Source organism: Poecilia reticulata, chromosome 4 (assembly GCF_904066995.2).
Source record: "Poecilia reticulata chromosome 4, P_reticulata-male-v2, whole genome shotgun sequence".
NCBI classification, from domain to species: domain Eukaryota; kingdom Metazoa; phylum Chordata; class Actinopteri; order Cyprinodontiformes; family Poeciliidae; genus Poecilia; species Poecilia reticulata.
The window spans coordinates 12,546,746-12,569,896 of NC_088833.1; the positions used below are offsets into that span (position 1 = coordinate 12,546,746).

Sequence of the window (23,151 nt, forward strand, 5' to 3'; positions counted from 1 at the left end):
AGCAGGAATTGCATGTATTTCTTCTGGATAAAGAAGTGGGTGTTTGTCTTACCTTAGCATACATCAGAACTTTCCTAACATTCTCATTCCTAAAGAGGAACTGGTTTGTTATGACTCAATACAAGATCTTTTTAGTTTTAAACACAATGAATAACATCTCACTGTTCTCCCCACACATACATCGTCACTTTTAAGGACATGCACACAAACAGAGATACAAAAGTGCATTCCAAATATGTACTTGCACAAACATAGTACTTAAACGATAAACATACCATGACACAGATGCACTAAAACTTTAAACAGAACTTCTCTCTTACCTTTTTTTAAACTTTGCGCTGACGATAACAAAGGCTCACTTCCTATTATGTTGTTCAGTTCTGTATGTGCGTGTGTGCGCATATGTTGATGGCAGTGGCGGTTGCATTTAGCTTTGACTGTGACACCTCCTTGGCTGTTACTTCACTGCCACAGCTGAATACCTAAGATGGGGGCCATCTGGCTCCACTAAGACGTTCACAGAGTCCTCTGGGAGTCCTTGGAGGAGGACCAGCAAACATATGAAGTGCACTCTGGAAATGACATGACTTGCTGTTGGTTTTTGTTGTCATGTTTTTTTTTTCTTTTGATTTTCCTTTTATTTTTTCCCCCAACTGTGTTTTATAGAATCAGAAATAAGAAGAAGCTGCCACCTGGGGGACAATCACATTACTATGTTGTGAGATCACAGAAAGCAATTTTTATTTATTTTTTTAAGATTTACTCGTTTACTCAGATGGAGTTTTGCTGACTTGTTTGAGCTGAAATTAGATTCTTCCTGGGAAATCTTTGGGATTTATTACGCTTGAACAAATCTAGAAAAATGTTTGTCTTTAAATGTTTTAAAAAAAAATTCCCTAGTGTTTGCATGACCCTGAAACAGATCTCTGTCTGGCAAAGCAGCTCTTACAGCAGAAGTTATTGATGCTGTAAAAGTTAAACCATTTTGTTGATACCTTTGTAGCCTCTACACACATATACAGAAACATTTTCTTTTGTCACTCCCAACCAGGTGGAACCAGTCATACCTACCCCCCTCCATCTTTCAAAACTTTCCTATTAATTAGCTTCCTCACTTTATATACTTAAATCACATTGAATACCCTAATTTTGTTGAAGCTTATTTTGTACAGTTTTTTTCTTAGGCTTAGCTTTAAAAGTCCCTTGAACTGGTCTTTATAATCTTAGATTTGTTTTGCTTCTGTTTGTTCACTTTTTGTTAAGTTTATATTTACCTGAAATATAAAAATGGTTAAATATGATGCAATTGACATGTTAAAATAAAAAAAAATAGCTTTTATTGGTTGATTGAATAATAACAGAAAATCATGTCACACACTCCAACACCAAGTCATTCAGGCTTATGCTACCAACCATTGCCTAGAGATAGGTAAGGCATGAGGGCCTACTGTTTGATCAGGCTGTCTGCACATTGGCCCCTTTCAAGAGAGGATAACATGGGTTATTGTGAATTTTAATTAGATTCTTTTTTCAGAGAAACTCCATGGATGACCCCATAACTGATAAGTAACTCCCATTTTAGAGCAGTCGGACATGTCTTGACTGTAGCCTCTTATTCTATGTTGTTATATTTGCCTCTCAGTGAACAGCGACACTGCAGTATGACCGTCTTCCAATTTATTTCAGTCTTGGTACTTGAAGTTTCCTATCTTTTTCTAAAAGTTCCTACCCATTTTGTTTTTAAAGTGTGTCTTGGGACAGAAGGTTGAAACTTGGAAACAATTCCAACAGGACAATGATCCCAGTCACACATAAAAATGTGTTTTAAAATCGATGAAATGAACCAATATTATTCTTCCAGAATACCCTAGACCTTACGCTTATCTAAAAATCTATTGACTATGTTTAAAAGTCAGGTCCATTATTAAAATTATGCTGGAATAATATTGATGACTAAAAAGGGTGAGGAGTGTGTGGTCTCCTTGGAACTTAAGAGACGGACACCAAATCCTAATCACTGTTTGTGTGTACAAATAGTGTTTGCATGAGTTTCACCTTGTGTGGATTAGAGAAAATCCACAGTAAATTCCAACTTGTGTATCCAAAGTGACAGTCACGTGTATCATAATTATATGTAAACTTACTAACTATATATATTGTTAGTAGTTATATGCTTACTAAATATATATCCAGATATACAGTTAGTATAAAATCACATACAATTCAGTAGTATTCTACTTCCTAATTTGTAACACCTTGGTTGTATTTTAACTGGCAATGTTCTGCTTACATTGATTCACAAGTATACGATGTTAGAGATGCATTAAGACCCTTAACTATTTCTATTATTTTTGAAGCTTATATTGTTTGGCCTTTTTTGTATCAATTTGTTTTTAGCTTGGTTTTTGTCCTTTATTTATGTCTCTGCTTTACTAATTCATGCTGCCTTGATGTTGAATGGGGTTGCATACAAAGCCTTGTGTTTGCTCTGAAGAGGCATGTTTGTCTCTGACTAAATTAAAAAAAAAATTATATGCAAAAGGAAACAAGAGCAGATGTGTGCGTGCATGTGTGAGAGAGAAAGTAGGTTTTTGTCCTGACATGTGTGTGCAGAGGTAAACGGTCAGCCTGTCGGACTGTTTGGTTTGTGTGGCATTTGTGCCTGATGTGTATGTGTGTTCAGCTAAGAGATGGAGACAAAGGAGAAATAAAAAGTGAGAGAGAGAGGGGGCCAGCAGGCAGGCATTGGCCATCCGGTAATGAGACAGTGAAGAATAAGCTTGGCAGTATCAGCAACATATCTGTCTTCTCTTCCTGTCTGCCTGCATTTGAGTTGGCCTTTGCCCTCTTCCACTTGTCTCCAATAGCTCAAGAAAGAGCAAAAATGACATAGTGCTAAAGGTTGGGAAAAAAAGTCTGAACAATAATAAGAAAAGTTAAAAGGTTACAAGAGTAATATGACTGAAGAAAGAATAAATAAAATAGCAGCATATGTACACCTCACTCTACAGTAGTCATGCTTATAAGTTCAAGTGCTTGAGTGAATTTGTTGGCCATGATGCAGATATCATAAGTTTGTACATTGATTTGCATGTCTGAATAGGTCTTAAACTACCAGCAAAGACATTAATCAGACTGGTCACAAAAGCACTTGTCCATGGATGCTTGATGTTGACTGAGTAGAAAATGTAATGGTTCTATTAAAATAACTTTGGCCCTGATGTTTCTCCAAAAGGACCAACACTTGCTTTGTTTGCCTCTTGCATTATCTCCAACTTGTCCCTGGCAACAAGTCCATTCTTGTTCTTAAACAAATCTTGCTGTCACCAACTGTAAATTATAAATCAATGTAGTGCTGTTTAGTTCAATACCAGTTGGCAAAAGGTTATGTGCTCACACACGTGCTTTTAACAGGAAGTAAATGTCCTTATTGTATTCCTTTCTGTGCAGTGCACAGATTTAGTTTACTTTGTTTCCTATGTTTGGCAAACTCTGTATTAAGGAGTTAGCTAGTTTTGATTATTGGTCCTCCTGTAATTCTGTTTTTAAGCTGCTTATAAGGTGCTACTCACTGCTGAGCAGGAACTCCAGTGCTGTTATTGGTGGGCAGAGAAGGGCAGGTGAGGCACGAACGGCAAATCAATAGGTGGATGTTGACCACATGAATGGCCCCCATGCCCCTGATATCTTATTGGAAGCTTAAAAAGTTTTGTGTTATTTTCTCAGAGATGTCCCTTTCGCTGTCCTTGAGTGACTTTGCCTTTTTTTTTCTCTCAGATGTTGTCTCTCCACTTACCTTTAACCTTTTCCTCCTCATGCATCACTTTTACTTCTATAGCTGTATTTTTCAGTTCTTGATTGAATGCAGTCAGCCCTTTACCTTTCTTATATTAAAATAAAGTTCAGTCTTGAAGAAATTCACTAGGATGAAAGTTTATAGCCATTGAATCCTTTGATCCTCTGAATTTATCATGCTGTAATCAGGTGTGATCGGAGGTTGAAGAACTGAGACATAAGCTAAGTGGTTGCATGAAAGATAAGGGAGGAAAATATGGAAAGAATTAAGGTGATGGTGATTGAGTTGGAAGTAGAGGAAGTTTCCCTGAGGTCTTTAAGAGGGAAGGCTCTCTCCTGATCTTTTGGTATCTTAATGTGGTTTTATATGATTCCTGCATAAACAGAGCAGCTATGGTTATTCTAGATATGCACTCGTCTGCACTACCACCATTATAGGCTGTGCACTTTTGAATTGAATTGAATTGTGAATGGCACAGACGCAGGTGTCTAACTGGTAAGCTTACTGATAGATGCAAATTTATTATTGCATGTTTTTTTAATTACACCAAATATCATATCCATAACTCAATAACAGCTGACTTGAAATGATAATTGATTTCTGTAAGATAGGCACCAGCACCCCTCCCGACCACACTAAGGGACAAGGATGTATAGCAAATGGATGGATGGATGGATGGATGGATGGATGGATGGATGGATGGATGGATGGATGGATGGATGGATGGATGGATGGATGGATGGATGGATGGATGGATGGATGGATGGATGGATGGATGGATGGATGGATGGATGGATGGATGGAAGTCAATCAAAAGTGGAAAATATAGTTTCAATTCACAAGTTGATATATTATTATAATATTAAAGAATTTACAGCTTGCAGTCTCACAGGAGACTCAGAAGGTGTGTGAATAGACTCCATGTGCTGCATGGAGTCTATTCACACACCTTCTGAGTCTCCTGTGATCAGGCATCATATTTAGCGATGACCTTTTGTGACTTACTTCCTTTGTGGATGGTGTCAGGGAGAGTTAAGTATTTCACCATTGTTGTTTTGGCCACAGACATAAGATGTCTGTATTAAAAGTCCCCTTTTGTCGATCCTGTGAAACATTGAAATTTTTCAGAAAAAATAAACTAACTTTTTCATGGTATTTTAAGTTACTGAGATGCAGCTGCACAATTTCATAACAAGACTCCCAGGTGTCCCAATATCAACTTTGCACGTTCTTTGAACCTTCTAATATTTGCAGGTTGATTGGAGCCTGTCTCAGCTGTTTTCCAAAACAAGCAGTCATCTAAACACAAACTCAAGTGCCTGAACAAGTTAGGATTTTCTTTTTTCTGGATGAGGAAACCAGAATTACCCAATCATCTGGACAGGCATAGAGAGAACAAGCAAACTTTCCCACAGTTTCGAATTAAACACTTTTCTTGTTTCACGTTTTATCAACACAGCATCAGTGAAACTTCCCAGCATTTCAAGGGAATATGAGAGAAACATCCCATAAAATCACACGTCAGTATTACCAGTTACTAATATGTCGCAATAAAAAGGAATTCAACAGAAAGAACCAGTTGTATGCACTGAACTCCTCTCTTCGTTTTTACTTAATTAAAATTCAGCTTGTAAATTGGATGGAAATAAATTATTGTTGCCTTGCTGAATATGTTAAAGAGTTTGCTACAATTATGTAATCACTGCTGTGAAAAGTGTACATATACAAACACTCATACTTACCCAGTTACATGATATATGCAGCTGCACAGGGCCAGTTGCTGAAAAATGTTGAAAACAAAACACTGATTTAATCAGTTTTAACTGTACATATTTATAAAAAAAAAAAACTAAAAAGGGGAATTACTCTTTGGACCACATCAAAGGAAAATTAGGAGGAATATGTGGATCCTGTTGAAACTGAAGGAGTGGCCCAGCTCATGCATAAAGAACAGCAAGGGGAAGTGGCCTGAACTGCTAGCCTCATGCATATATATCACCCAACAACCCAGGTGACTGAATTTATACAACATGGGGGTCATGCTGTGAGCACCTCAGGGATGACAGTTGATAGACTTAAAAATCCTAGGTGCCTTAGAGCTGCTGTGTCCACACTTATTGTGGTAAAGTTGGAACAAAGATCAAAGTAACAAGATTATTCTTCTTTCCTCTTTAATAGGAAAGAATAATAGTAAACTACATCTCAGTTAAGAGAAAGTGGTTCAAGAAAAAACATAGCAAGCCAATAAACATATAAAATGTTTAAAGGAATCTAAGAAACATAAAATTTAAACCGAATTCTAGGTTTAAATTGTATTCATTTTATTCAATTAATTTGGAACATTACATAGATCATAAATAAAACAGGATATTATAATTTTGTAAATCATTTTCAACCTATATTCCATTGAAGTTTACCACAGAGACAAAATGTGTAATTTTGAAATGGATAAATATTATTTAAACATTATTATTAAACTCCCTGCTGAAGATTTTTGGTTTGAGTATGCCATCAGCACAGCATCAACTGAAATATACAAATGTGAAAACTCAAAAGGTGACCACTTTGGAAACCCTACTACCAGCCTTTCTGGCTGCTTACTTTTTTCTTTTTTTCTACATGCATTTGACCTTAGTGGTATCATCACAGAACAGGCACTTCTAAACCTGTGAATTAGACTGTGCTCCAACCTAATTTATGTCCATGGCATTGCACACTAAATTAAAAGTTAAGTTTGTCATTTGAAAGTGGTTAATCCAAAACTCTTCTGTAAAATTACCCAATAGAATTTTACAAAAATACCACATAAGTAGCAGCTACAAAACGGCTTGTCGCTTTAAAGCCTTCATAAGATCCTGCCGTTTTTTAATGATTTAACACAGTTATTCACATGTGATTTGTCATTGCATTTGTTATTTAGCAGAAAAACTGCAATTGTGAAATTGTGTGTATTTTTTTCAACAATAGCAGAATATTGTGCACATTTTTAATTGAAATGTGCACAGTTAGTGATACACGCAGCTACTGAAAAATGCATCAATTGATATATTTTTTGTGGCATTGTTGGAGAAAATGCCTTAAGAATTTCTTTTGGATAATGATGCGCATTTGAATTAATATTCTGTGCAAGTCTAAACTGTTGTAACAGTCAAGTAAAAAGTTGACGTTTAAAAAGTAAGTTTTTTACAGCTGCACTGCCTTCTACATTATGTCATAAACTGTTGTCAAGTTTCAAGGTGCCCACCAATCCTCATTACACAATCCCACCCCTGCATACACACATTCACACACACGCCATTAGAAAAGCACATTTAGAGCCACCCACCTTTTAAACCAGACGTGACTGGCGGACATATCTGTATAGGCAGGCATCTCCCTTAATGGCATCCACTTTATCCCTTCTCTCCCCAGGGGTTTGTAGACCTTAACCCAAACTCCTTAGGGGTTAGATGTATCTGAAGGGCTATAATATGTGTACTGAAAATAGCTCTTCCTGAGTTAAATGGATATTTCTTAATTGTTAAATTGAATCTTTCTCCGTTTCTATGATATGTCAGTCATTTAACCTCACTGCAAAAGGAAAAGTGTTGTTTGGGTTATGTATTTTTATTATTATTCTTCACAAGAACTTGACCTCGTTTTGTGTCGTTTAGAAGTAAAGGTATAATGGAAACATTAAGTTGCATTTAAAAGTTTGCTGGATTTGCAGAGTTTGAGGTTCAAGATGCAACTTCTTGTCACACAAAGGCGTTTTGAAGCTATTTCAACAGAATGTAACACTGTTTCACCAATAATTGCAAGACAGCTTAGCTTTCTACTTTATTATTTTGCCTATTGTATTTACCAGCCTTTTCTGTCACTGCTTCACATTTTTAAGTCAACTGTTGTCAAATCCATTCATCCATTATCTTACAGACTTCTCCTTGCAGGGTCACAAGGGGTGCTGGTGCTCATAATTTCCATTTGTATTTGGGAAAGTGAATTTATACGTTTTTTTTAGTCTGTCATTATCTAAAACTAAAATATAGACGTCCGTCGTAGGCTTTTGGTCACATTAGTCTGACAACATTTCAGGCTCAGATAATGAATGTTTTATTCATTACCTATTAAGCCACATAACATTTTATTATATGTTCCTGGGACCATCCATCCATCTATCAATATCCAAAATGATGACCCTCCTAATTCCCCTTGTTCCCTCATTCAATGTGTTTCTCTGGGTTGTATTTTTGGAAGATTTGGATGTAAATGTTGCCCTTGGTAGCTAGATGTGCTTGGTGCTGAGAATACTAATAGGACATCAGATGTCTTTCTGGGAATGGAGTAGAGGGTAGAGGTTGAGTGCTGGTTGTATAATAACCCTTATTCAGCTGAGATGGCTATCTTGGAGAGGGCTATCGGTGCCGGGGCCAGAGACACTGATTAGATTTCTCCTGTGTTGCTATTCTTCTCTGTCCCTGAATTTTTCTTTGCCACTGTCCCCACCATGTTCCCTTAAGCAGTTTAACAGGTCTCTTACTGGTAATATTATTCAAGGAATTTGACAAAACAGGAGAGAGAATGGGAGAGAAAGTAGACGTGTTTTAGTATTGTTATTACAAATTAGCTTTCACACTTTGTGTTTAAAACCTATTAGTTCTTAAAAGTTTTACTCCAAGGCACAACTGCGTGCAAAACAGAAACCAACAGATAGATAATCACAGGAAAACATCAACTGCTGCCTACAATGTTTTAAAGAAAGACAAACTATTTTTACTTTGCATCTGCAAACTAAACTATTATCAAACAATAGGAGTCAATGTGGTGGATTATGTCTACTTTCTAGAATAAACCTCCTGATAGATTAGTTATTCTTACAGAAAAGTATCGTACTAAATAGTTCTTTTCTTTCAAACTTCAACTTTCAAAATCTCTACAGTGTACCCCTTTGTTTGTAAAATACACTTTTCCATTGTTTACTTCATCTACTTCCATAATGTTTATTAAATTCTTTCTTTGTAATTTATACCATAAATTAGTTTTGTCAACCTCAGTGTCCTTCCTTTGCTCTCACTCTGCCTGTGTCCCTATAGTCCCTCTGTGGCATTAGTGCACAGGCCTGCTTAAAGCCTGTGTCTGTATGCTGGAGCACTGGGTAATCAGTTAACCTGATTAGGCTGCTGATGAAATTAAATCATTGCTGTAAGTGAAAATAATAATATGAGTAATAGGTGCGGGGTACGATGGAGCACATCACAGCACTTTGCTGCAGTCCCAGTCTGCTGGGATTCGCCTCTCCCTCTTCATCATTAGTTATGACTCTCTCCACTCTGGGAGATCAGTGATGGCTCGGAACCCTGTACTTCTAAAGCCACTGATGTTGGCTTCACTTAAAAATTAATGGGATGTGCAGTATGGTAATGTCAACATCCCGTATGCAGCATAAAATCCTGACCAATGCACGGCAGGAACCTTCTGGTATTAGGGATTCATTTGCTTGGGTAGCTGTAGGGCAGAGCACTAACACCTAGGGATTAAGTGGCATGTGTGATACTGTAGCAAATTGGTCTAAGCAACTTTGAGATTTTCAGGATTTGTGCAGGTCAGTCAGTGGAGAAAGCCCCTAGAAATGCATGTGCCCGAGTAAAGTGCTAATTAAAGCTGTTTTAATTAGTCCCCTTCAAGGCATGACTGAGACGCCTTCATTCCACATCTGAGCTTGCAGTGGATGTAGTCACAGAGCTGAACCTGTGCCTGTATTACAAAATGGACTTCTTTAATCAGAGACACTTCTGTCACTCAGTGCATCATGCAACACCAGTTGTAATTAGGAGTTTGGTATGATGTAACGAGCAAAAAACAAGAATCTTTATTTATCCAGCCTCTTAATGTGATGCGAAATAGTATTATATAATATAACCACATGTGCGTTTTTTCCATGATAATAATAAAAAAAATCTTTGCAATTATACAGTGAACAGAATAAAGATGGCTGAATCTTCCAGGTCTGTGTCTTGTTCATGAGGGATGGTAGGATGGAGCATGAGATGGATAGACAGATGGCATCCTCTTCTGCATTAATGAAGGAACTGCCCTCATCTGTTGCGGTGAAGAAAAAGCTGAGGCAAAAAGTGAAGCTCACAATTCACCCGTCTGTCTATGATTTAATAACATGGTCATAGAATATAGATCAGATCCTGGGTGTAGCTGGCAGAAATGAGCCTTTTTTGTAAAGTTAAAGAAGAGTTGAGGAGCTCCATCATCCAGCAGGAACAGGGAGTGGAGCCATTGCTCCTGTGCATTGAAAGGTCTCTGCTGAGGTGGATCCGGCATCTAATTAAGCGAGCTTACTGGGTGCCTCAGTTCAGAAGGTTTCTGGATGTCTTATTCAGAAGAGACCAAGAGGCAGACCCAGAGTTTGTTGTTAGAACTGTTTTTGTTGTTGGATGAGATCTCCCTGAATGACCAGGCGAGTTTTACTGGAAAAGGCATGTCTGTGTGTTTCCCTCGTGGACCTTTTAATCTGACGTTGGAGAAGCTGAACATAATAGATGCATGGATTTGCAGGTGGGTGCAAAACAGATGTCACGCAACTGAATTCTTCAAGAGATGGATTTGCCAACAATACGTTAAGAGACATGAGACTAGCCAGGATAAGAGTTTGGAGGACCGACCTTTTTAATTTGGTCAAGATAATTCTAACCACAATAACCTTATCAAAGGCTTGGCACTGGTCAGTTGATTGTAGAGATCCACTCTCAGCAAATCTGTGCACAACTTTGCCATTGATCAATAGTTTGCATGAGTAGATCCATCATCACAAAGTGCAGAAAGAAATGCACTTCCTCTTCTGTAATGGGGGACTGGCCCTCTGAGAACACTGGGATACGATTCTGTCCATATCAGTTGCCTTCATATCCAGGCTGGCTAACCCTAAAGTTCCACTCCCTCGATGAGTGATCTATTTATTTTTGCATGACCGCCTTTATCGACACAGCCTGTAAGCTTCAGGGCGAAAGATTGTATCAGACTCTATTTCCAGGAAAGTGAGCAGCCAACATACATGCCGTTTGTTCAGGAAAGCTGCTGGTGCCGTATCAGGTCAGAGCAGCTGTAATGGTGGTATAATCTATCCCTGAATCCATAATCCAAGCATTCTTGTTTGCTTGTTCACCCACCTTTCTGCCCTCTTTTGCTCCTTCGCGCACATTCCCTCTGTCTCCTGCCTAATCAAATTAGTTTCAAATCCACTTAGTCAGTGTGTATTCTCACCCTTCTGCAAATGTGGCCTGTAGTGGCCTCGGTTTAATGTTTTCCTACCATGAATTTAGAGCGATTTGTTGTCCAGATAGGGCCAGTGGTATCAAATGCATCTGATGCAACTCTCGAGGTGTGAGGCAGAGCTACCCTGTGCAGACATGCTTTTCCAACAGATGGGACCTAGCAAGAGGCGTACATAAGTGCATCACCTTCAATTGTATCTTATACATAGATCATTGATGACACTCGAAGAAGGGAGTTTGTAAGAACCAGGTGTATAACTTTGTAAAGCAAAATGCCGGCTAAAGCTTTTCTGGGCTTCAGATGAACTGGTATGAAGGATTAATACAGAGGTGGTTATGAATAAGTGATGGAGAGGAAACAGCTCGAAACATAGCAGGGAAAATGCCTCTGTAGTGTTTGAACCTATCGTTGAAATATTCATTGTGGTCTTATATCAGCCTCAGAGACTACCTGCCTCAATTTAGTTTTGAGACAATGAGGTTTTTCTCCCCTCACATTTGGAAGTTGTCTTTTTGTATTCCATTCCCAGAACTGCCTTCCTCTTGATAAACACCAAATGTCCCGATTTAGGGGTCTCCAACTAAAACTGTGATTCAAGTTTCTGTCCTAATTTTCCTTAATTTAGTGCTTATGTTGCAAAGAGGCCGCTGTGATGGCTGTAATGTAGGCATGAGGTCATTGGCTTGCCAAATGCTACTTTGCTGTGCCACTGGCCAGTATCTCAGTCGGTCAATCCTCTCCCATTTGGGATGTGGCCTTGAGCTTCAGATGCATATTACAGCTCTGGGTACTTCCCTTGTCATCTGAGAATGAATCACTGTTCTGGCTCCAGCCAGAGAAAAGGTCAGGCAATTTGACCCATGGGACTAATTGCCCAAAGACAGTAGGGAGGAGAACAATGACCACAGAGTGCACTAAGCTGTCATCTCTTAAACTGAAATGATGGTTCAATCATGCATGATTATTAGCTTTAGGAAAATTGCTTGGATTTTGTTTCTATTTGAACAAGGGCCAACTGGTGTGGTGGTGTCTGAAGTGGTTTAAGAGTAATGATAATGGAATATACTATATGTCTAACAAAGTACCTCGTGTGCATCATTTATTAAACAAAACATGTCATAACCAATCACATTTCTCAAAAGAAAAAAAATGATAGAGCACATTATAGTGAATGATGGCTAGGCAGTGTCATTTATTAACTGGACTTGTCTTTTGGAATAACATTAGACATTATTATGTTATAATACTACAAGATATCCTATTTTGAAAATATTTTTGTATAACTCTAGGTTTAAACCTGATGTTTTTCAGGACAACATCTTAATTCAAATAAAAGAAAAATGCTTTATTGCCAAGGCAGTTTAGGAATTGGTTGTATGGAACGCTTGCTCTTACAAATTGCTGACTATTTTCACCAAGCTCCTCTTTGAAGCTGCAGTCTCCAGCTGAGCGTCCACCTCACACAGCTTCCCTCCCACACACCTTCACCACGAAGCTCCACCAGACTAGCAGCAGCAGCCATTAGCACACTCCTGGTGGAATTTTGACTCTGTTGAGTTTACCATATGAGCTACTTCTCATTCTAACTTTCCTAAGAACAGCTGTAAAAGGCATAAATGAGAGGCATTGTTGTGTTCAAATGTTGAAGTTGAAGGGTCAGAGTGGGAGCTTCTTAATGAAACAGAGGCCAATTTCAAGGGGACAAATTGTGAAGTCAAATTACTTTGATTTATGTTTGTGCTATGTGCCTGGAAAATGCGTAATCATTTCTGCCTTGAGATCACTGACATCCGGCCTGCTGATCACTGACATTTTAGTAAAATTGATGAGCCAGAAGTTGTGAAATTGTTCATATCTATGTGAAGTTTTCTTAAATCAGTTGTTCTTGGGGTAGGGTTAGGGGCAACATTCAGATATATGGTGAAATCTTCAACAGACAATATGTATTTAAAATATTATCTAAGATTTGAACACATTCATGATCATTTGTCTCCACAATTTATCAAAAATATTTACTACACATAAATAACCTGCGATGCAGTGGTTAAGTTTGTGCATCCCAACTGGGATAGAAACATAAGTTGGTTTGGGGTACAACGGTTTGGGAAACGGGTAAGGATACAATAACAACCTATTGATACAACATTGTGGATATGAATTGGTGATAGGTTAAATTAAGCTGGAGCTGTGAAAAAAAAGACAAAAACTCAAAACTCTAAAAAGCTAAAAAGAAACAAGTGAGAGACGATTTTCCTCATAAATCCATGTTTAGGAGACATTTTGACTTCCCAAGACGGTGCTTTTTCATGGCCTCTTTTCCTGTTTCCTCCACAGAGGACCTTCTGCCATCAGGCTTCCCCAACATTGACATGGGTCCTCAGCTTAAAGTGGTGGAGAGAACTCGAACGGCTACCATGCTCTGTTCTGCCAGTGGCAAACCTGACCCAGAAATCACCTGGTACAAAGACTTCCTGCCCATAGATCCAAATACAAGTGATGGACGGATCAAGCAACTGCGCTCTGGTAAGGAAAGCTTATGCTATGATTTTTAGTTGTGTTCTTTCTTTTGCAGCAGTTTCCCGCACTTCTAATATCAGTAAATATATTAAGATCTTATGTTTTTACAAATCATGTGTCACAATTCCTTGATTTGATTTTTCAAGTTGACTGCTAATAAGTCCTGTTAAAGTAAAGGTAAATTATATTTCAACATTTCAATATCCAAAAAAAACTGTCTCGTTGGACAATGACAACATTGTCCACATTCTGCACAGTGAAATCAGATGTGGAAATGTATTCTTGTTCAGATTGATTAAAGCCCACAGATTGCCCCAGTAACGCAATGTCTAATTATATTGCTAATTAAGAGCAGGCCCTGCAGTGGCTTTGGGCAACAGGGGTAGATATTTTAGGTCGATGATTCGTCACCATTTGAAAAATCCAATGACTCTCCTTTGATTTGTTGCTGCAATCGTAAATCAGGAACGAGGCCTCTAAATAAAGATTCTGTCACCATTGAGTTTCTGCCCTAATTGAGGCCCCTAGAAGGCTCCACAGTCAGAATTATTGATATGTCATCTTATTATTAATCCCTTACAAAGGCAGAAAAATGAATAGTTCTGATATGCTTTTACATTTCTGTATGCTTTTATAACTAAGTAGTTCCTCTACTTTTCCTCTAGAGAAAAGTTGTTAAATGTATATCTTTGAATAAAGGTCTGATTCAAATGTTGCCTGTGATGTTACAGATTTCTGGAGTCCATTGTGCTGTGTAAAAGTATTTATTCTTGTTAAACTTTCATATTTTATCACACAGCAAGCACAAATGTAATTACCGTATTTTCCGCACTATAAGGCGCACCGGATTATAAGGTGCACCTTCAATGAATGGCCTATTTTAAAACTTTTTTCATATATAAGGCGCACCGCATTATAAGGCGCATAGAATAGACGCTACAGTTAGGGTTTCCACCTGTTCCGTAGTACGGGACGTGATTTGTTCTGTACTCTACAAATATGGATGTGTAATAATAAAGAAGTGGTCCTACTTTATATAGTAGTCTGCCTCAGTCATTGTTTCACTCACGGTGTTGGTGTTGCGATATTGTGCCCAACTGCTTTCTGGGTAACACAGACCGACCGACATGCTGCCCCCGCAGTCTCTGTCTCTCTTCCCCCGTCCCCCCGGCTTTAAATGTATAGGGGCTGGTCCCTTGGTAACCCTAGTCGAAGCACCCCGGAGGAATATCTAAAGCCACTTTGTTGACATAAAGAATGTTAAAAAACAGTCCGACTCAGGTCGGTGAGGAGAGCCTTCCGCGACTGGGTTGGGGCGTGGCCGGACGATGGTCACTCTTCTCCGTTCGCGCACTACCTGATTATCAGGTCGGTAGGTAGATAGGTCAGTCAAACTTTACTAACAAACCAGCGTTCTGACAACTATCCCAGCATGCACCGCGCTCTTCTTGTTCTACGGGGGAAAATGAAGTCGGCGGCTGCTTACCGTAGTTGCTAGACCTGTTGTGGCTCAATATTGGTCCATATATAAGGCGCACCGGATTATAAGGCGCACTGTCGGCTTTTGAGGAAATTGAAGGTTTTTAGGTGCGCCTTATAGTGCGGAAAATACGGTAGATTTAATTGGAAGTATATGTGATGGCACAACAGAAAATAATCAACAATTTGAAATATATCTTTTTTTATACATAGTATAAAAAGTTTGGCCTATTTTACTCTTTTACATTTTAAAAATACAGCGTAAGCAGGATACTGACCTGATTATCATAGGTAAAAATGGTTCTTTGTTACATGAAAGAAAACGGTCATTATGTTCCTGAGAATAATTACAATCAGGACATAACATCTTTTCAGAAAAACTAAATAGTTCTCAAAATTGTATTGATGAACTTCGACTCTTCACATTTTGTAGTGTTATATTTAGTGTACCTTGATACACACAGTGGGACTGTGTCCTAGGATGTCTTTCCCATACGTATTAATCCTAATCAGATCAATATTTTATAGACTGTAATGTTTGTTTTTCAGTTACATTTGTTTTCCCCATCAGCAATTTACTTTCCTGTTCTTTGATCATTTAAATGGCGAACTCCAGCTTCTGAAAAACTGTTTAACCTGTCAAACTGTAAAAATCTTTAACCTGTTCCATGTGCCTTTGTTAGTTTTAAGCTGCTATGGATAAAAGAGATCCAGCTTCCAGTGTTGCCTAACCTCTGTATCATCTGTCTGTCTGTCTGTCTGTCTGATGATGCCTTGAACTTTCTTTGTGTTTGCTGTTTAACAGTTGTTCTGCTGTCTCTCTGTTAAAATGTTTGTCTTTGTTGGTGTCTGAAACTGAGATGTGCGTCGTCGCACATCACAGGTGCTTCAAACACCTTGTATTTGTTTTTGATTCATAGCACAGTTTAACATCAACATTAACATGATAAAATAATTTTAAAAAAATCTAACGAGTAAACTACGGGTATTAACATTATTATTACAAAGTAAGTAAACATTAATAGTAATCATAAATTAAAAATTAAGTTCATACATAAAATACGCCATTGTTAGAAAAGCGCAACAAATAACTAGATTTTAACTAATTTGGATATTTGGCAATCTTAACCTAACTTTATCCATAAAATTGCTATGTTGTTTTTTTTTTTTTTCTAATTACTTTTTTCTTGCTTTGTCATTTTCAGAAAAATTTGGTAAGTGACTTGCAAAGCCCTTAAAACCAACTCACTCTCCTTGAAGCAGACGGCATATTTAAACCACTTCCCAAAATGCATGCATCTCTCGCTCCCCAACTCTTGCCTTCTCCCTTTCTTTAATGTGTACCCCATGGTCTTCCTCTGTTCATTTTTAGCATTTTTTTTTGTTCCCCCCAACTTTTGCAACACTCTAAAAAGTGTTTCTAGCTATAGTTCATTTAAAAGACTTTTTTACATTAATCTAACTTAATTCATTTGGTTTATTGCTGACAACGTGCCAACTTAAATTAAGTAAATTAAAGGATCTTTTTACTTTGACTTTACTTGAAACAATTGAGTTCAATGCCAGTTTGGTGACCTATGTCTGACCAACTCAGTTTACTAAGTTTTACAACTCAATATATGACGATCATCCAACTCAATTCATTAAGTTTATTCAACTCAATATTCTATGATCATCCACCTCAATTCTTTAAGCTTATCCATCTCAATTTACTAAGTTTTCACAACTTAATTCATTAATTCATTATGTTTAACATGACAAATTTAAGTGACTTACTCAAATCATTTGTTTATTTCTAATAAATAATTCAAATCTCTATGACTTAATTTTACAGAAAGTCAACTCAAACATTTAAGTTGTTCCAAACTAAAAAAACTAAAATATCCAATATAACATTATCATTCACACTGTGCTTAAAATACAGCTAGAATTAAATTATTTTAAATATATGTTTTAACATGTTATTTTAGTTTTTCAAACACCCGATACACTGAAAAATGCATATAGTAGAACCAGCTTAATTGATCTGCTTCGATTAGTAACAAGTAATTCAATGTAATTTATTATGTTGGCTTAACTTGACAAATTTAAGTCAGCCTTACTCAAATAATTTAGTTTACTTCAAATAAAGAAGTAAACTAATAAGCGATCTCTATTTTAAAAGTTTTTTTTGGCTCAGACTGCCTTTATTTGAAAGTAGTTAGAAAGGAAAGTGACTATTGACAGTAATGACAGCATGGGAAGAAATGCAGCAACGGTCATCAGGCCGGAATCGAACCTGCGACGACCGCGTCGAGGACTAAGGTCTCTTATGAGTTGTGCTCTACCCTAGTGCCACCACAGCACCCTGGTTGATACAGGATCTTTCTCTGCGTCAAGATACGAGCACGGCATTGAACTTAATTGTTTCAATAGACTTTTTAGAGTGTCTTCTAAAGTACTCTTCTTAGAGTGCGCTATCAAAAGTGTATTTGAAACACTTTTGAGAGTACCCAATATCACCACCTCAGAATCATAAAGCTGTTTTAAACAACAAGCAGCTTATTAACGATGTATGTGTACTAGTGGATGTAAGTCAGGAGTTAAACATAACTTTTTAGAACAGCATTTATTAGCACCACTAGAAGATGTTGTGAGACGGGCAGTGTTAAAGACCTGACTCAGGAAAAAATCATCACCTGCTACTGCAGCTGTAACAGTGCAGTGACCTACTTAAATTTAGTGATGGGAAATTTGAAATTACTGGGGGTAGATTAAAAAAGATATTGTTATGTAGATGCTAATTTAAAATTTTATTATTGTTAAATTACTGCGTTTTTGCAGGGATTTCCCTACCCCCACAAAACACAGTTCAAAACAATTTGATTAGCTCATTTCCCCTCCTGACAAAAGTTCTGTCAAACACAAAGACCTGATGTATCGGAAGCAGTACCTCCTACTGGGAACAGTTTGGTGAAAAAGAACCCACTGAAACTGAAAATAAGTGTTATATTGATAGCGAAGGCAGATTGGTCTTTCTTCATTAGCACAGTTTGAAGTGGGGATTCCTTGTTGAGCAAAACCTTCACATCCTTTACTTAGGATTACCAAAATTATTTAGATTTGATATATTATCAGAATATTGAGCGAGAGAATATCCATCTATCCTTCCATTCTTTCATTGCTCCATCCATTAATCCATCATGTTGCGTTTGGAGTAATAATGGCTCCTCACTGAGTGGCGTTTTATACCATATCAGTTCAGGTTTGGTTTCTCTGCAGGAAAAGACACATTCCTCCTACCTGCTTCAGTCAGCATCTTCACAATTTTTTTACTTTCTTTCTGGGGCTGATCATATTTTGGACATAATTTGTCTACTTCCTGAACTCTGTGATGGATGGATGGACGAGCATATGTTTTTCATACATGACATGCATAACTATTTCAATAAAAGGTGGAGCCATCAGCCAGGTCCAAACTTCTCTAGTTTCTTGCTTTTGTGCCTCTATTTAACTGAAATGTTATACATTGGCTCCTCAGAGTGTTTTAGTGCCATGGCATCATCATTAATGCTTTCCCAAATCGTTTAAAGATTTATTAATGTCAGTGCATGCAAACCTCAGATTGTGTTGAGATATAAATGTAAAAATAACGCTCTGGTATTTAATAACTAGGAATGATTTTAAGAATTATGATGATGATTAAAAACAAAGTGGACTGAAATTTGATGGTTGACTTTGGATGATAAGAAGATGACTTTAACCTTCAGAATCTATAGTTTGTTCCAAAAAATCCTACTTTATAGACAGATAGATTTTTTTATTTTTTAAGCTATCAGCTATTAGAAAATTGTGGCTCTACTGTGAACCCTCAGAAAACTGAAAAAAAAAATAATAAGAAGAATCTCATTGTAAAATGAGAAAAAGGTGTTTGCAAGATATCTCTCTATCTGGCAGAATAGCTGGCAGACTGGTTCCTTATGTTCCAGACCATGCTGTGCTGGTGGGGCAGTGATATTTGCATCAGGGTCCCCTAAGGAGTTCCTTTAGAGGTGTGTTGGGAGCCTGACATTTCTCCCCAGTTCCCATGACTGCAGACCCCAGGCCTTCACTGGCCTTGTCAACTAGAATGATTCACTACAGGCCACAATGACAGTGAGAGGGGGAGTATTCATAAAGATTATCAGCCCCTTTATTAAAAAAAAAAATTTAAAAATGCTTAAACCTGTAACTTGATGTTGCCTGGATCGTCACTCTCTCAAATTTTTAATTTGTGTGCGTTCAGCCTCTGGAGAAGAGAGGCTGGGACCTCTGCAGATGTAGTAACAGTAGAGCTTTTTTTTCTGGGCTGCTACCACACAACCAGACTCATGAGGGAGGGGGCTTGGAGCAAAGTGAAGGTCAGCCAGATGCCCTCTGGAGGGTGGTCAGACTTTGACACTCAGCCAATCACGCAACTTCGTTTGCCTTACATGCAGATGTGCAACATCTCGGGCCATACTGCCTCTAGTGATACTTTTTTTAAAGCTTTCAGAGGGTTGTTGAACAAACCAGATGGATGTTCTATAGAAATAAAATAATACTACATTTAATAGTTTGAGGAAGATGCCGCATGTGGAGATGTATTTAGGTCATTGTTCCGCTAATCTGTTCAATACCTGGTTGACTGTAGCTTAGAAGGAAAGCTTATGGTCGAAATGTTTTGTGTTGTACCAGTGGATTTGATATTGTAATTGAAAACCAGGTATGCCCAACAGACTAACTTGTTTTTTTTTGTTTGTTTTTTTAACCTAGTTTAATTTGGTCTGCTTATGGTGTTTCAGCTTAGAAAATTAAAATATTCTACAAATACTAGCCCCTCACCCACCTCACTAATTTTATTTCACCCTATTTTACCTTTTTGTCTCTCTTTTTCTTTTTGTGATTGATGTAAATTGAACTCCCTTGTATAAACCTGCTCTATTAACCCTAACCTTGCTCTAACCTTAACCTAACTTGACCTCTAACCTCTTAACTCCTAACTAAAATTCATCTCAGCTAAAGCTAAATAAACCAGCTTCCTGCAGCCTCTAATCAATTCTAACTCTAACAACATAACCTTCCCAGTGTCCCGTGTCCTTTGCCTTGTGACTCACCTAACAATATGTATCATTTAAAAAATATATATATTAAAATGTCATATTAGTTTTGTCTGGTTTTTCAATGACTCTGTTTTCATTAATGACCATATATGAATTTTGTGGTGTGTACACAACAATTATTTTAATACTGGTTTATAGAGCACTGTGAAAGTCATTACATATTCATCGGTTAAGATACTGTTGTTATTATTATTATTATTATTATTATTATTATTATTATTATTATTATTATTATTATTGTGTCAATTGGCGTTCTTATTTACATGCTTTACAAAGTATTTAGGGTCTGAAATTTTTATGCAGTTTTAATAAAAATCCAAGTACAGCTAGAGCACATTGTTAAAAAAAAATATAACGATGAAAGGTTCATTGCAAACCAGACAGAACTTTAAACTCAATGAGTACTAATTTTTGGTATCACAAAAGAAGATCCTTTATGCATAAATACAATAACAATTTAACAATATTGAAATTTTGTCTCTTATCTAGAGTACATTCACCACCTGTTGTATTACATATTTTTGGCCCAGTAAAGGTTTTCTGTGTTTTTGAATTCTTATTCTTGACATGATGACCAGAAGTTATAGTATAATTTAAGAAGACTAGGAATCCTCCACTTTTTTGTAAAAATAAAAGCTTCAGAAAAGCCACTGTATCCGTGTTTTAAAGAATTTGAAAAAAAACATTTGGTTCTTTGAATCCAATTATTACCAATAATGCATTTTGAAATATGTGCTGTCTAGCATTTATCATTATCCTGATATAGGACTATATGGAGAGATCATTTGCTGTGGTAACTCCTGAAAGGGGAACCCAAGAGGAGACAAAGGTTAATTATTATGTGCATAATACTGAGCATAATGCCGCTCATCTTTGGTAAGATCAGATATTGTAATATGGACTTTCCATTTGTGAAAGAGGAAAATTATACCTTACTTACAAGTAAGTAATTTTTGGACATTAATACTTAGTTTAAAATAGCTTGAATGTTTGAGAAGGCTGAGATCCTCATGGATAAACTTGATGAACAGTACATAGCTTTGATGCTTAGCACTGGGCCAGCAGGCCGGAAATGTGAAATAGGGCTCCTCTCTGGTTTGCCCTGCTAGCTTTTCAAAAACACGAGGAAGGACACAGGTTTTTGGATTTGCAAGGAAGTACTGAGACACTCCATATATAAACAGAGTGAAAGACAAAAAATAGAAATAAGTAAACAAAAGGGGAATGAAAAGAAAACAGGAAAAAAAGCAATAAGATGAATGGAGAAGTTATTTTGAATTCAAAGGGGCTGAGGCCAAACTGCTTTCCTTGTGCAAACAGATTTAAGCTTTGCAGCACAGACATCTTAAAACCCCACCATCCAAGAATTGGAAAAAAACCCTCAATATTTTATTGACCCTAATGAAGCATTTGGCTTGCAGTCAAGTATGTAACAATATACCTTCTCAAAGTAAACAATAAATAAAAAACGAAGCTCTTAGTGAAAAAAAATGGAAGCAGCCAGGGGATGAAATGACTGCAGAGACATGATGAACCTTGAGGGAGAGTCCTTGTCGCATTTAAGAAGGTTTATGTCTTGCACAAGAAAGAATAACTTTTATTTAAAATATGAAGTGTTACCTTAAAGTATAGTATGAAATTCTAGCAAATCTTTGTTTCCAGTATCAAATACTCTTGCTGTCATACACACCTCTAATGGTTGGGGAAAAAATGCTTATTGGTACCAAATTAGCAAATCAAATTTCTCATGTTCTGCTCAGTTTCACAACCGGAGTTTCAGGTATGATAAAATACTTCAGGTTATTAATCCTATCAAATTATTGCACTTCTCATCAAAGAATATTTAAAGCAATAATTTAAAAAAAAATCCCAAATCCCATTCTTAAAAGCATGTTCCTTCTTTTGTGATACCAGCAGAGAATTAAGTTTTATTTATTTATTGTCTGTTAAATAACCTCTAATGATATTATAACTTAGTTCAGTGACCTTTTCATCCCAAATACTTTCTAACTTATACTAACATTAACCCAGAGCTGAACTGATGTTATGTCTTCACTTTTGTGTCTCCTCCAGAGGGTACCCCGATTCGAGGTAAGATGTTTAGAGTAAAAAAGAACAAATAAAAGAACAGAATAAACATATTTTAACCGAATCATAAACAAACATAACCACCTCTAATCCAACCAAAGTTACTAAGTATGAGAGACAAAAAAAAAGAAAATCAAATTTCTATTGTACTAGCATCATTATGCCATTCGTGTCTGTCTGCCGTGTTTTCTGTACGCTCAGACCTGTGTTTCAGTCTCATGTCTCATCTCATTGTTTATGTATTAGTCTTACATGTGTGATCTGTGTTTTCCCTTTCTCTTCACTAACGTATATGTTTAATGAACCCACCGAGCAATGTGACATTAGAATATAGCAGTGTTGTACCTCAACAGCTAAACATTTTGAGCAAAGCCATAGCTGTAAATGAGCAGAAATGAAAAGCTTGGGGTCGGTGGCCCTGGATGTTGATAAGACCAGACTATGTTCTGCTGGAAACTGTTTAAGACTTCAGTAACCTCATTTCTTCCCTCTCCTTGTCTGCTTTGATCTTTCCGTTCACCGCCACGTCACGTATGTAAATGCACCTCCCTCGTACTTTGAGATATGTCAGGGGAAAAAACTGGCATAAATTACTTTTGATTTAATTCCCTCCACTCTGCTCTACAGCAGCTTGTACCTACAAACCTAAAGGGCGGTGTTTCTGGGTGCACTGGCTGCCTTCTGAGAATTGGCAACATCCACAGTTTTTTCACCATGCAAAAAGCAGCTTTGATAACGGCGGCGGATGAACGGAAGGATATAAAGGAAAGACCACGGTGACATAGATGTAAAGGCACTCAACTCCTGTGAATTACACAAAATCACTGCACAATAAATTCCTCATCTCCCCTCATTATTCTTTTCATTTCCCCAGACAATTTAACTTTC

At 37.3% G+C, this 23,151-nt stretch overlaps 1 protein-coding gene across 15 annotated transcripts in view; it reads left to right on the plus strand.

Annotated features, from left to right (window-relative positions):
- Window positions 1-23,151, plus strand: part of ptprsa (protein tyrosine phosphatase receptor type Sa) — a 244,556-nt gene that overhangs the window by 132,694 nt on the left and 88,711 nt on the right. For all 15 annotated transcript variants that reach the window (XM_008406777.3, XM_081606230.1, XM_081606231.1 and 12 more), the window contains one exon: window positions 13,394-13,582. In XM_008406777.3, the coding sequence (XP_008404999.2) occupies window positions 13,394-13,582 (189 nt within the window). The remainder of the gene's footprint in view (window positions 1-13,393; window positions 13,583-23,151) is intronic.